The sequence below is a fragment of the Conger conger genome, chromosome 19 (assembly GCF_963514075.1).
Source record: "Conger conger chromosome 19, fConCon1.1, whole genome shotgun sequence".
NCBI lineage: Eukaryota > Metazoa > Chordata > Actinopteri > Anguilliformes > Congridae > Conger > Conger conger.
The window spans coordinates 16,178,431-16,192,728 of record NC_083778.1 but is presented as its reverse complement, the minus strand read 5'-3'; the positions used below and the strand labels follow the sequence as shown (position 1 = coordinate 16,192,728).

General features: G+C 50.0%; 1 protein-coding gene across 2 annotated transcripts in view; it reads left to right on the top strand.

Moving 5' to 3' along the window:
* LOC133118943 (receptor-type tyrosine-protein phosphatase beta-like) overlaps positions 1 to 14,298 on the top strand; it is a 53,855-nt gene that overhangs the window by 33,041 nt on the left and 6,516 nt on the right. For both annotated transcript variants that reach the window (XM_061229252.1, XM_061229253.1), the window contains 13 exons: positions 348 to 614; positions 1,161 to 1,445; positions 4,514 to 4,792; positions 7,313 to 7,462; positions 8,172 to 8,433; positions 8,875 to 8,984; positions 9,664 to 9,769; positions 10,142 to 10,222; positions 11,228 to 11,245; positions 11,368 to 11,449; positions 11,543 to 11,633; positions 12,610 to 12,686; positions 13,796 to 13,930. In XM_061229252.1, the coding sequence (XP_061085236.1) occupies positions 348 to 614; positions 1,161 to 1,445; positions 4,514 to 4,792; positions 7,313 to 7,462; positions 8,172 to 8,433; positions 8,875 to 8,984; positions 9,664 to 9,769; positions 10,142 to 10,222; positions 11,228 to 11,245; positions 11,368 to 11,449; positions 11,543 to 11,633; positions 12,610 to 12,686; positions 13,796 to 13,930 (1,943 nt within the window). The remainder of the gene's footprint in view (positions 1 to 347; positions 615 to 1,160; positions 1,446 to 4,513; positions 4,793 to 7,312; positions 7,463 to 8,171; positions 8,434 to 8,874; positions 8,985 to 9,663; positions 9,770 to 10,141; positions 10,223 to 11,227; positions 11,246 to 11,367; positions 11,450 to 11,542; positions 11,634 to 12,609; positions 12,687 to 13,795; positions 13,931 to 14,298) is intronic.

Genomic DNA, 14,298 nt, shown 5'->3' with positions numbered 1-14,298 from the left:
CCAGAACGCTCACCACACACCAGCTGAGGTGGAGAGGGAGAGAACAATGTTTCTGCCAGTTCAATCAGGGGGATGATTAGGTGGCAGGTTGAAAGAGCCAGGGTTGGTAATGTAGCCAGGACAGAGTATTATATGATGATAAGATGATGATTATGTGTTGAAATATCGATGATGATTATGTGCGAGATATTGATGATGATTATGTGTGAGATATTGATGATGATTATGTGTGAGATATTGATGATGATTATGTGCGAGATATTGATGATTGTGTGTGGAATATTGATGATGATTATGTGTAAAATATTGATGACAATGCTGACAGTGTTCCCCTGTTCCTCCCCCAGTTCCAGCTCCGGTGATCGGGCTGTGGGCGCAGAACCGTAACCAGACCGAGCGGTTGTGGGTGAGCTGGGAGCGGGCGGCGGGCGAGCTGAGCGGGTACCTGGTGTCGCTCCACAACCCCGACGGCTCCCAGCAGGCCGAGGGGCAGCTGGGGCCCGAGCAGAAGCAGCACGAGTTCCAGGGCCTGGTGCCGGGCCGGCTGTACAGCGCCGTGGTGCTCACGCGCAGCGGCGAGCTGGTCAACTCCGCCACCACCACCGCCAGGACCGGTGAGCTCCACCGCACCTCAACCGTTTACCTGAACCGTTTCACTCCGACCGCACCTCCACCGTTTCACTCCGACCGCACCTCCACCGTTTCAACTGGACCGTTTCATTCCGACCGCACCTCCACCGTTTACCTGAACCGTTTCACTCCGACTGCACCTCCACCGTTTACCTGAACCGTTTCACTCCGACTGCACCAACACCGTTTACCTGAACCTCCACCGTTTCACTTTGACTGTTTCACCTCCACCACACCTCAAGCTTTTCACCTTAAACACATCAAAATGGCCGCCTCACCTGGACCACATCAAAATGGCCGCTTCACCTGGACCACATCAAAATGGCCATTTCACCTCTACAGCATCAACATTGCACCCTTTATGTGTCTTTCCGAGTCTGAATAAAAATAAAAATGGCCATTTCACCTCCACCACATCTAAAAGTTGAACACACCCTGTATCTCTCTCCCTCCCTCTCTCTCTCTCTCCCTCCCTCTCTCTCCCTCCCTCTCCCTCCCTCTCTCTCCCTCTCTCCCCCTCTCTGTGACAGCTCCCAGACCCCCCACCTCGGTGTCGTTCGCCGGGGTGACGAACACGTCCCTGGAGATCACCTGGGCGGCTCCGGCGGCCACCGACTACGACGACTTCTCGCTGCAGTGGTCCCCGCGGGACCCGCTGGCCGTGTTCAACCCCTACCAGAGCCGCAGCTCCAGCAGCAGGATCCTGAGGGGCCTGTTCCCCGGGCGCCTCTACAACTTCACCGTCCGCTCCGTCAGCGGCACCCCGGGGGCGGCTCCCGCCTACAGCCGGCCAATCCACGAGAGCATCCGCACAAGTAGGTGGAGCCACAGAGCCGCTGTGCGGGGGGCCTGTTCCACAACAAAGCCGGATCACTCACAGACCCCCTCCAAATCTGGAACATGGACTTGAGTAAAAAGAGCTGTTCCGGGTTTTAGTCTGTGTAGTTTCCCGTCTACACAGTAAGTGAGTAATCCTGCTCTGTGGAACTGGCCCCAGATTTGATTCAATCACAGAAAGGTTTTTATAAGTTTGAAGAACACTGCGGTTGCGTGAACCGATTAGCTTGTCTGGTGTATTGAATCCGATGACAATGCACCAAGCATGATCCATCGACCACAGAAAACTATTTGAATCCGAAACGGTCTTTGACTTGGCTGACTTGACTTTTAATTGTGACTTGTTAGATTAGAAAAAGACACTTGAGACTGGACTTGGACATGCTCTGTAAAACTTGACTTGGACTTGTTTAAAATTACTCCGCTACAGTGATATAAAAGTACAAAGTCGTGCTGAGTTGTTTCATATTCAGAATTTAAAGGGACAGAGAAGTAGGGCTGTAAGTAAGTATGTTTCAGAAGGTACACCCAGGTAGCATGGCTACTTCCTGCCAAATGCTAAAATGATGTGACTAAAAAGAACACAGGACTGCGTAGTAAGTAATTACACGGCCGATGGCTTGTTTTGTGTGGCTGTTCCTCCACGCGGCCAGCAGAGGGCAGTAACGAGCCGTCGGAGCGACGCGGAGAAGCAGCGGGGCGTGATTGACAGCCGGCATTCCCAGCGTTCCGGCGTTGCGGGATGAATCCGCCGAGGGCCACGGGAATCTAATGAAAGTCTCAAACGGCCGCTCGGCCGCGCGTTCCCGAAATAAACACTCATAACCGCTCCGCTGACTGATTCACCCCCTAACCGGGTTGTCCGGTGAGGGTTGGCCCCTTCGTGGGTAACAGTGTGAAAGCAGCTGGGTGGCAGAGGGCTACGTTTGAAGAAAAGAGCGTCCGGGGGAATTGGGTGCGGGGGATTTCACTGTGCTTCTCGTTAAAATATTTGCATGTTGGCTTGTTTGCTCAATTTGCATACAATTTTAAAAAATCCCTACCTGCAAAAAAGAAATTGGACTCCCACACACTGTATCTTGCAAAGCAGCCTTTAGTTGCGTAACCAATATATGTTTCGGATACAATCCTTCCTCAGTGTCTGCCGTAGATTTTTTTTATCCCAGCACCTGTTATCTAAGCCAGGTGTGCAAACCTTATTTCCCATGTAAATATTGCGTACCTGCCTCTGTGCTCACAGTGGCCAGTGGCTCCATTATAGACAGACCTGGGAATGCTGGGACATACAGTAGACACAACGCACTGAGAACCTAATGGAAAACAACTCATGGTTTATTCACCAAGGAGACCGGAGGATCTCAGAGAGACCGCGGGCGTCTGAGAATAGATATGATTTTTCCACAATATAGGGTTTCTCACTTTTTTTGTTCACCAGATTACAGTTTCCATAAAATACTTATTTCGGGTCGACAACGGCGTCGAAAAGGCATACGTGCTTTGGGGACGAAACAAGTGCTGAATGCAAAACACTAAGACAGCGTGATGTATGGGGCGATATAACTGCGTTGATGTGACAGCCGCGCAGTCTATCTTAGCACTGTTGCGATAATGGACTGCGGTTAGCGGACTCGGACAGCTGAGGGACATTAAAACCGCCGCACTTATCCGCCCGGGGAGTGTTCGGTCCAATCGCATTCCAGATTTACATCGCTTCGCTTTCCCTAAAAGGGGCGCACGTGAAATAAATAAATAAATAAATAAATAAAAGCCTGGTTCCTTTGCGTGTCGACCCTATCTAAACTCCACTCTGTAGGGTGATGAATCGCGTGATTTAAAAGGCGGCGATAAAACCGTCGTCGCCCCCCCTTCCTCCGCGCTCTATTTCCGGAGCGTTGAGACGGAGCGTTCTCATCTTTTATTCATGGGCGAGGCGAGCGCGGGGCGAGGCGCGTCTTTTTCGCGGAGGGCCTGATTAGCGCGGCGCAGAGCCCCGCCCCGCTCGCCCGTCAGCGGGGCTGGAGTAACGAGCGGGTTTGGGGGGCGGCGGGACGGCGGTCTCCGCGGGAGCGGGAGCCAGGAGCCGGGCGCGGCTCGTCTCTTCGCTCGTTAGCTTAATGCGTCTGTGCGGGCGCCTCGATCGATCGACAGGCCGATCCGCCCCTCTCTCTGACCGCCGTGACCGCTTCAGAGCGAGGCTGTGTGGACCCCTGGGGTCCAGCTGAGGGCATGTCCCCCTCTGAATAGTTGGCATTTATATAGCGCCTTTATCCAAAGCGCTGTACAACTGATGCTTCTCATTCACCCGTTCAAACCTGTCCTTCAGACTCCGCCTCCCGCGGCCTTCATGAATTCGTTATATTTCATATCCATACAACGCGCAGACGACAGATTGATTATCCCGCAGTTCAAAGAACAGCTTGGGAGCGGCCATTTCGCTCTCGCGCACCAAAGTTCTCGCTTCCTCTTGGCCCGGAGACGGATATTTAATTAAATGTGCGGCGTGAGTCATCCAACTGGGATGGATTTAATATCGGTTGGAAGCTGAAGAGTTGGAATGCAGTTGTACTGGAGGTGGGGTGGGGGCGGGAGGGGGGGTTGTGCTTTTTGCTGATGCACCGTGGCACATTATGAAGGTCGTCTATCGTGGCTTCATAATGGCCGAAGCAGCAGTCGAGAGGCGACGGGGTTGATGAGAAGGCTTTGCTCGTGACGGAGCGGGCTGCCATCGTCCACGGCCAGCTCTCTCAGGAGGTCAGCGTCGCGTTCACGGCCTTGGTAAGGCTTCCTTAGGCGCTAGGGAAGGCGCCAGTGGCTGGTGCTAGTGGCTAATGGTGTGAGCTGCACAGACCTGACTCCAATTCAATGAGGGCAATTAGCCAGAGCCTTGCTGCATGAAGCAGGATTATAGAGCTGGATACCTGCGTAGTCTAAAACCCAGAATCCTGTTGTTTTTTTTCACCTCAGTCCGTGATTCAGATTTGGGAGAGATCTGGGTTTTTCCAGCTAACTTTACTAGCCCTAACTCCTCCTGTTCCCCTGCTCTCAGAGCCGGAACGCGTCCAGCACATCCACTGCCGGCCCCAGAGCTCCACGTCCATCTCGTGCTCCTGGAGCGCGCCGGGGTCGGACTACGACTCGTACACCATCGAGTGCCAGCACGAGGACTCGCGCGCGCTGGTGTACTCCCAGCGCACGGGCCGGGAGAGCACGCTGTACAGCATCGCCCAGCTGGAGCCGCACAAGCGCTACACCGTGTCCGTCAAGGTCATCTCCGACAGCATGACCAGCGAGGCCGCGCAGGACAGCGTGGTGACCATGATCGACCGTGAGTACCGCGCCGGAACGAGCCCAAACGCACCCAAACACACACCCTAACACACCCTAACACACCCTAACACACCCTAACACACACCCGAACACACACCCTAACACACCCTAACACACACCCTAACACACCCTAACACACACCCGAACACACACCCCAGGGCAGCGTGGTGACCATGATCGACCGTGAGTACTGCCTCAAGACGAGCCCAAACACGCACACGTACACGTTTATTTAGCAGACGCTTTTATCCAAAGCAATGTTTCAAAACGAGGCATATCAAGGTCATGCAACAGACAACTGAACGCGCCAGATAATCACATATGATTGGTTGTAAGGCCATTAACTGAAGTCCAGTACACAAGGTAGATAGGCCAGGTCTATAACTACCATACCAGTCTTGGCATTTGGTGTTGACTGACAGAGAGAGGACTGGAGCCAAGCCAAAGCCAGGCAAAAGGCACAGCACTGACAAACCGGCTACAGTAAAGTTAAAGTGTTTTTCGCCATCAAAGAAAGGGCGAAGAACTGTGACTGGGCAGGCTTGCCTCTGTTGTTGATGGGATCGAGATGCTCAGTAGCTCACACTGTCCTCTTATCAAAAATTTCATAGAGTAACTGCGGATTTTTTATTCCCGTTCTGTCAACATGATTTATTTTAGGAGATAAGAGAGGGTGGGAGTGGAGGCCGAATCTGGCACAATGGAATATATATATATATATAAATATATATATATATATATATATAAAGAATTTTTTTTTTTTTTTTTTTTGCCACAGTCATTTATTGAGGACAGCACAAATTCAACGTGACTTGCAGAAAATAAAGAAACGACATCGGTCCGTGGGGGATAATAAGTCAGCGGCACCGCAGGACTCGAACTCGAGGCGGGCGAATACAGAGCTGCTCCTCCACTGACCCTCTTATTAGTGCAGGTCTCTGTGGCTCACACGGAAAATTACGGAAACAGATGAAGTCATAGAGCTGGGTGGATTGGGGCTCCTTAGCAGTGGGGGGGAGGGGGTGTGTGTGGGGACAACCACGGGGTACAGTCCCTGCGCAGGAACACCTTTAAATAAAGATTCCCCCAAATAGAACAGAGAGGGGGCCTGGAAATCTCCCAGCGACAGCAGGAACATTTAGTCGAGCAGGAGCGCAGCCAAAACCCTCTCCCCTGCGCCTCGGTGGAAATGCCACTAATCTGGCAGAGAGGCGGAGAAAGAAGTTCTGAACAAATATAATTAGTTGAGTGGTGTGGGCGCCATAAAGCCCAAGCCCTATATCCTCCAGATGGTCGCACGCAGGACTGGCTTTTATGCGTTTCTATAAAAACCGGGCAGATTCCTGCTGGATCCGGGATTATGCCCCGCTGAAGAGGGGCCACGTTATCCACAGAGCGATCTCCGGTTGGGAAACGTTGGGAAAGGTTGGGAAAGGTTGTGAAACGTTGGGAAAGGTTGGGAAAGGTTGGGAAAGGTTGGGAAACGTTGGGAAACGTTGGGAAAGGTTGGGAAAGGTTGGGAAAGGTTGGGAAACGTTGGGAAAGGTTGGGAAAGGTTGGGAAAGGTTGGGAAACGTTGGGAAAGGTTGGGAAAGGTTGGGAAAGGTTGTTCGTGTCTGTCGGTAACGTCCGCACATGGACCGCCTGTGATTTAGGACGAATCCTCGCCGGGATCAGGACTTTAAATCTGGCAGATATTCTGGAATATTCCACCACGCCGGTTACATTACATTACATTACATTACATTACAGGTATTTAGCGGTCGTTCTTACCCAGAGCGATGTACAAAAACGTGGGACAGGTGTGCGAAAAGTCCCTAGAGGACAGTACAGCTACAAGTGCTAGAAGTGACCACATAACCACATACAGTAGATTTAAAAAAACTTGGACTCTGTTGATTCACCTTAAAAATTGGCAGGTGGCACTTCAGTGCCGGGAGGCGGGGGGGTTGTTGACGGGGGAAACTGTTGCCATAGGAATTTGTTCCCATGCGTCACTTGACTTCAGATCAAAGGAGCAGTTATGGAAAAAAAAAAAAAATGAGAAAATATAGAAAGACCTGCATCAGCAGCCACTAGAACCAATTTCCATAAACACCATTGGCACGCCGCGTGAAGCAGTCGCCATCTAGCACTTACGGTAATGGTGCCGTGGCTGCGTACCCAGACTGGAAGCCATTACGGCTCTGTCCCTGATTTACGCCTCCCGCGTGTGACGGCAGGATGGAGTGTTTGCTGACGCTCCAGTGCTCCGGGGGGGGGCGCGCAGACGCACAACCCAGGGTTCAAACGCCGCAATTAAGCACAGTCTGTGAGACATCTCATCTCTTTGTCTTTTCTGGAGACATCTCTTCTCTTTGTCAAAATACGTCTTGAGTCAAGGCAGCAGACATTCGTACAGTATGCTGATCAATACACACTTATTAGGGCCGTGACCTCACAGAAATTAGGTAGGTAGGAATTGGCTGCGGATAATTGGCCGTTGATCATTGGCCGACTCATTTCATTTCCCCTGCAGGCCCCCCCCTCCCGTCAATCAACACCCGCGTCAGCGAAAAGACCGCCCACATCACCAAGTCCACCATCTTCTTCAAGTTCAACTGCAGCTGGTTCAGTGACGTCAACGGGGCCGTCAAGTTCTTCACTGTCATTGTGGCCGAGTCTGACGGTACGTCCACACACACATACACACACACACACACACCCATTCAGACTGTCTGCCCCAATACTCTGCCAAACCCTCCTCCCAATTACTGGCAGTACTCTGCTCTGACTGACAACATGTTCCAGTTTTACATATGAGGTTTTATTTACACTCACTAACCAGGTGCTGTGTTAATGCTGCAAAACTGTTCAAGTATTTCAGTTTTATATTTACATTAAACATCTTATTTCTGTTACATTTTTGCTAAATAAGACACAAAATATTGCCAATGAGGTGAGACCAGTTTGACTCATTTCAAGATTTGGCAAATGGGTAACTCGTCAAGCAAACAGGAACTTAAAACAAGCTAATATTTTCTTCTGGGCGGAAAGAAAAAAAGATTTTAAGTCTCATTTAAAGACTAAGGCTCTTCAGAAGATCTTTAAATGAGTCGAGCTAAAGAGGAAAGAGAGAGACAGGGACAGCAAGAGTGGAACAAGAAAGAAATAAAAGAAAGATGGAAAGTATTTCTTACTTCAACCTTTCTTTGTTCAGCCTCCAGCCAGTAGGAGTCTCCTAACACAGGCACTTGCCTTGACAGGTCTCTCAGGTTAAGACTGAGATTTCTTTGCAGTGAATGCGTGTTTCTCCCGTGCGTTGTGCGGTAAGCTATGTCGGTTAAATTGAAGGCTGTTTGACTTGGCTAATCGCTGAATTGTCACGTGACGCGCAGACGTGGAGAACCTGCAGCCGGATCAGAGGCACCCCCTGCCCTCCTACCTGGACTACAAGCTCAACAGCTCCGTCAGGGCCTACCAGACCAGCTACTTTCCCAGCCACTGCGCAGAGGCCCTGGACAGCAGCGGGGAGGAGTTCCAGGTCAACCTGGGCGCTGGAACGGAGGGCCTGGGAGGCCTCTGCGACCAGGAACTGGACCAGAACCAGAACCAGAACCCCTTCTGCGACGGGCCGCTCAGAGCCAAAACCGCGTACAGGTACAGACTCCCCGCACTAAATCGACCCCACGAGGTCACAGGACTGCTAGACTTCTCTTGCGGTGCACTAGCTTACTCTACCAGCTGTAACCAGCTTTGTCCAGCAAGAGACCAGGTATTATATGTCCTGCTAGAAGTGTCGAAGACCTTGTACCATCATCTTAGAATCCCCAGCTGGTCTTAGCTGAAATCTTCAGCAGGGGAATCTGAGGGACAGGATTGCTGTCATGCTAGACTTCTTTTGCAGTGGACCAGCTTAACTCTACCAGCTTAAACCAGCTTTGTCCAGCTAGAGAACCAGCTCCTGTATGTCCAGCTCTAAGTGTCAAAAAGCTCATTGCTTGTACCACCATCTTAGAATCCCCAGCTGGTCTGAGCTGATGTTGTCAGCGGGGGAATCTGAGGGTGGCGTAGCTTCAGGGCTCTCCACTGTTGTTTCAGACTCAGCATCCGCGCGTTCACCCAGCTCTTCCCCGACGAGGAGCAGAAGGAGTTCACCGAGCCTCTGTTCACCGATACCTACCTGTCTCTTCCGCTGGTGACCGAAGCGGGTGAGTCAGGCCTCCCCAGTACCCCCACCCCTCCCCTCCTCCCCCACTCAACTCTCACCACACCTGGGTCAAATACATCATTGTACACAACATTATTCTGTGCTCGATTGATCTTGCCTGGTGCAATGAGCCATCCAAGAGGACCAGAAGACAGGGTTTGCATTTTGTGGGAGTATTGTATTTCATCGGTTCCAGTATGCCAGACAGGCTTAGTAAAGCGTAAAAAACTTCTATATGAGATCTATTTTTTCCAAGTGAGAGCTGGCCAAGATGACGGCAGCAATTAATCAACAGTACATCAAACAGAAAAACACTCTTCAACTCAACAACCAAGTTCAGTTGTTCATTTTTTTTTTTGTTGTGTTCAGTTTTATTTCCAATTCACAGTTGTTAATGGCTGTACTAAAAAAGAATAAACACTTGCACTTATTTTAAGTGGAAATATATGGACAAATATAGATGGAAAATGCAGGCGTCATTCTCGTAATCCACCCTGGTAGTTTGTTTTAAAATGCAGAAGCACTCAAACGCATTTAGGAGCACTCTAATCACCACATAATGCAGTCAGGTCCATAGTATCCCTTCCGGAGTCGGGTTTTAGCGGTCGGCGGAAGGCGCCGGGTGTGTTTCCGCGGTGATGGTGACGGCGGTTGACCTGCAGTTACCCTCCTCTCCACAGAGCCCCTGGGCGGGGTCATCGAGGGCATCAGCGCCGGACTCTTCCTCATCCTGGTGATGATAGGGGTCACGGCCCTGCTCGTCTGCAGGCAGAAGGTCCGGAAAGTGTGAGTTCCCCTACGCCCGTGCCCCCTGTACCTCCGCACACACACACACACACACACACATACATTCACACTCACACTCACACTGCTAATGCTAATGGAGAATGTGGAAAAGAAAGAGAGATGGTTCCAGAAACTTCACTGGGGTTGGTGGGTCCAGGCTCTCTGTGCTGAGGTGCCGATTGGCTGTCGGTGGGTCCAGACTCTCTGCACTGAGGTGTTGATTGGCTGTGCCCTCTGTGCTGAGCTGCTTCTTGGCTGTCAGACTCTCTGTGCTGAGGTGCTGATTGGCCGTGGGTTGGGTCCGGGGCTCTCTGCGCTGAGGCGCTGATTGGCTCTGCGCTCTGTGCTGAGCTGCCGATTGGCTGTTCGCAGGAACGTCCAGGAGCGGCCGGCGGTGAGGATGAGTGTGAGGCGCGAGAGACCCACCTCCGGCATGCACATGGGCGTCAGAAGGTAAGCGCCAGAGGGCTCCCGCCAAGAATCTCTGTTGCCATAGCGATGACATTTGCATGAAAACAGTTTAGGGGCTCTCTTAGCGATGAATTACCAAACAGGCCTTCAAAAAGGTGCACAGAAAAACTGAGCGGTTGTTAGCAGCTGCTGTTGGTATGTCATTATAATCATTAGCTCACGCTGAGTTATGTTGAATGTTGAAGGAGGAACGAAGACCCCAGGATCATATCTACCTAATGGGCAGGCTCAACCGGAATGTGTAAACAGGGGGATTATGGGACTTAGCCTTGTTTACACACACGCACAAAGTTCGACGGCCTCGTTTTTTTTTTGCCTGTGGGCTCAGATTGATCTCCGCGGTCCTGCTCCACTTCGTTACCGCGGGGCGTTAAAACGGGAGATTAATCATCGTGACGAAGAAGAGACATTTTTCACAAATATTCCCCCACGTGCGGAGGTTTTAATAGACTTATACAGCCACATCGGAGAGAGGACGGGCTTTAACCCTTAATTAATGTATTTGCCCGTCATTACAAATCATGTTAGCAGCTACATTTGTTAGTGCCAATTCATGAACCGTATTGTAAATTGTGACCCGAAAAGAACATTCCAAAAAAGTGAGGTGTGTCTTAAGAGCAGGGTCGTGTTCTCTTATACCTTCCCTCCCTGCCGACCTGGTTGTATCAGGTGTGCAGAAATCCTTTACACGTTGGACTAAAATCGACTTGACACGCTCGCCCTTGGCTCTGCTTCTCGCTGAGACGTGTTGCTTGTGCTCCCAACCGTATTTCATTTAATGTTGTCGTGCTGCTTTTGTGATGTTTAATTTCACAGTACGTAATCAACAATGGCCAATTTCCATCACGGAGTCTCTTAATTCAGCGCAGGTGTAATGAAGCCAGGCTAGGAACCGAGAGGAACGGTAGATTGCAGAGCAGGGGATGAAAAGTTTAAAATGACTTTAATGGCGAGAATTCAGCTAATCGCGAATCTTTTCTCTTTCAGCAATCGGCGGATTTCCAGGTACGCCCTTAGTTTCCGTTTATCGCCTTGAAAGAATTCATTCTAAACTATGTTTTAAGGAATGTGTCTGTCTTGTATTTGGATTTGGTTTTTAAAGAAAACCTTTTTCCCCCCCTTCTCAGCCCCATCAAAGTCTCTAACTTTGAGAGCCACCTCACCAAACTGCAGGCCGATTCCAACTACCTGCTCTCTGAAGAGTATGAGGTAAACACCTAGTACCCCTGCCCCCCTGCCCCCTACACCATCTAAGTAAGGCCACACCCTCCCTAAAAAAACCCTACCCCTCTCCTCTCTTAGGACCTGAAGGACGTGGGCCGTAACCAGCCGCTCGACTGTGCCCTCCTTCCCGAAAACAGGGGCAAGAATCGCTACAACAACATCCTGCCCTGTAAGTCCACCATTCGCAAGAGTTCTGCTGTCATGGCAACCATCCGCCCTCCCCAGGACAGAGGGAGCAGATATGGGAGGCCATTACCGTGACCCGCCCCCCCACCCACCGATATTTATGACTGAGGAAATGAACATGTTATATTTGAGAATATTTTCACTGAGAAATATCACACCGTCCATTTCCTGGCAACGGCATTGTCTTGAGAGGGAGATTTTGGGCTTCTAATTATTCTTCTCGGATTATTCTTGTGGGTTTTTTAAAGGTTAACGACCCCGGGCGGCTGTTCTGTAGAGAAGCTGTCCACTTTAATGATCAGACTGCAGTTTTATCCCACGTTGGCCCTGCACTGTTACGACAGTTATGGAGATTTACTTTGCAAAGTTTGGCAGACGTACAGCATTAACCTCTACATTGGAGGCTTTTAAGAATATTACCAGGGAGATATTCCCCAGAATATTATCAGTCCCTTCGCCACTCTATGCGATGTCTGCATTCTTACCATGTCTGAGACAACTCTGCTGAGGTCTCGCCTCATCGTCTTAAGAAGTTAAATCTGTTGGTATCTTCTGTACCAGATCTGGCTCCACGTGCAGTTACCTGCACCACTTGGAGATCACCTGTCCACAAACTCAAACATCCAGTAACATCTGATACCCAAGGTCTTGTCCTTCTCTCAGTGAAGCCTGGAAGGCAGCTGCTCTCAGAACTTGAAGGCTTAATGGCGACAGATTAGCAAACTAGTTAGCTCAGTAACATGGATACAGACAGATTTGATAATGATACATTACAGAAAAACTGTCTGCAAAGAAGTATTGTACACATCATCTTGTGGTTGGCTGAGCTGAACCTGCTGCCTTCCAGGCGTCACTGAGGGAAGGAAAATACCTTGGGCAACTTGTGATGCTCATGATCTGAACCCTTGAACCTTGACTCCTGACCCCTGACCCCTGACCCATGTCTCTCTCCTGTCTAGACGACTCAACCAGAGTGAAGCTGTCCCACGTGGATGACGACCCGTGTGCCGACTACATCAACGCCAGCTACATCCCGGTAAGCTGACGCGGCCCGGATGATTGTCTTAGTTATGATTATTTATTTATTCGCATCGCTGATGTAACCCTGATGTCAACTTGCGCAGTTTAGTCGTCGATGCTTTCCCTGCAAAGAGAGTTTTTAGCAGTTAGACGCGACAGAATTACAACATTTCACGTAAATGCAGACAAACAACAAAGTTTCACATCTGGTCCCACAACAGTAGTCTGAATATGTAGTACAACTAAGCATTTCCAAATCTCACTTTCCTCCATAACTTCAACCCTTGCCTTTAAACAATTTAATGTTGTTTACATTAAAGTCATTTAACATACGGTGTCAATGTCAATGTCGTCTGACTGGGTGTAGACGTGGAAATGCAGATGATGGTGGTAGTGATGTAGTTTTTAGCGAAAACAAATAATGGTAACTTTTAAGTGCGTCAGCAGCGTGAGGAGTCACCCAATTCACAACAATTGTGCCAGCAGAAAGCTATCGCTGCAGCAGAATTAAAATAGAAGTTGTGGTGGTGGAGTAGGTTCTGTTTCAGACCTGGGCCTCTCTCTGGCTTTGACAGTGACGAGATAGAAGCTTGTGAGGGAGGGAGGTGTGAACCAATTACAATGCAGCTTTCAGCCGGCTCTTGAGGGTGCATCACCTGTCTATCACATGGTAATTGGACGGTGTGTGGCGGTAGACAGGGGTGAAGGCTGTGGCTCGGGTCGGCCATTTTAGTAATGGCAGCCATTTTGATCCAAATGGTAATGATCGGTTGTAGTGACTGTGTTCAGACCCTGTGTTTTGGCTTTTCACTAAATCCCACAGTTAGTGAAGGCTGAAGAATGGCTCTCTCTCTCATTTTCAATTTAAATTTAAATTGGCTTGATTGCCATGACAAATATCTGTGTTGTCAAAGCAAATGGATAAAATACACAAAGATACATACACATTTATTGCATAAAATGCAAATCATCTCTCTCTCTGACAGTACACAAGCAATATTGCCAAAGCAATTAACAATGAGAAAACAATGACACATAAACCATAGGACTAATACCCAAACACTAACGATAGCGATCGGCACAAACAATCCAGGTAACAAACACTCTCTCTCTCCACCGTATCAGGGCAACAACTTCCGGCGGGAGTACATCGCCACCCAGGGCCCCCTGCCGGGAACCAAGGACGACTTCTGGAAGATGGTGTGGGAGCAGAACGTCCACAACGTCGTCATGGTGACGCAGTGCCTGGAGAAGGGCCGGGTGAGTGGTCGGATGGACGGACGGACAGACAGACGGACAGACGGACAGACAGACAGACAGACAGACAGACACAGACACAGACACAGACACAGACACAGACACAGACACAGACAGACAGACAGCAGAAGGAGGGTGGGGGGGTGGCGTGTTTCTGGTGATTTGGCCCTCACGCCGCCATGTTTGCCAGACGGCCTCGTCTTAAATGTTAGCCAACGAGGGAAAGGTCAGCTGGAGGGTTGCCTCTCTCTCTCTGAGAGAAACAGAGCTTTGTGTCATGGTCACACTTCTCAGTAAGGTCCCCATGAATTGGCACGAACTAATGTAGTTAACCAACTACTACTGAGAAGTGAATCTGTGCAGCTCTCTGT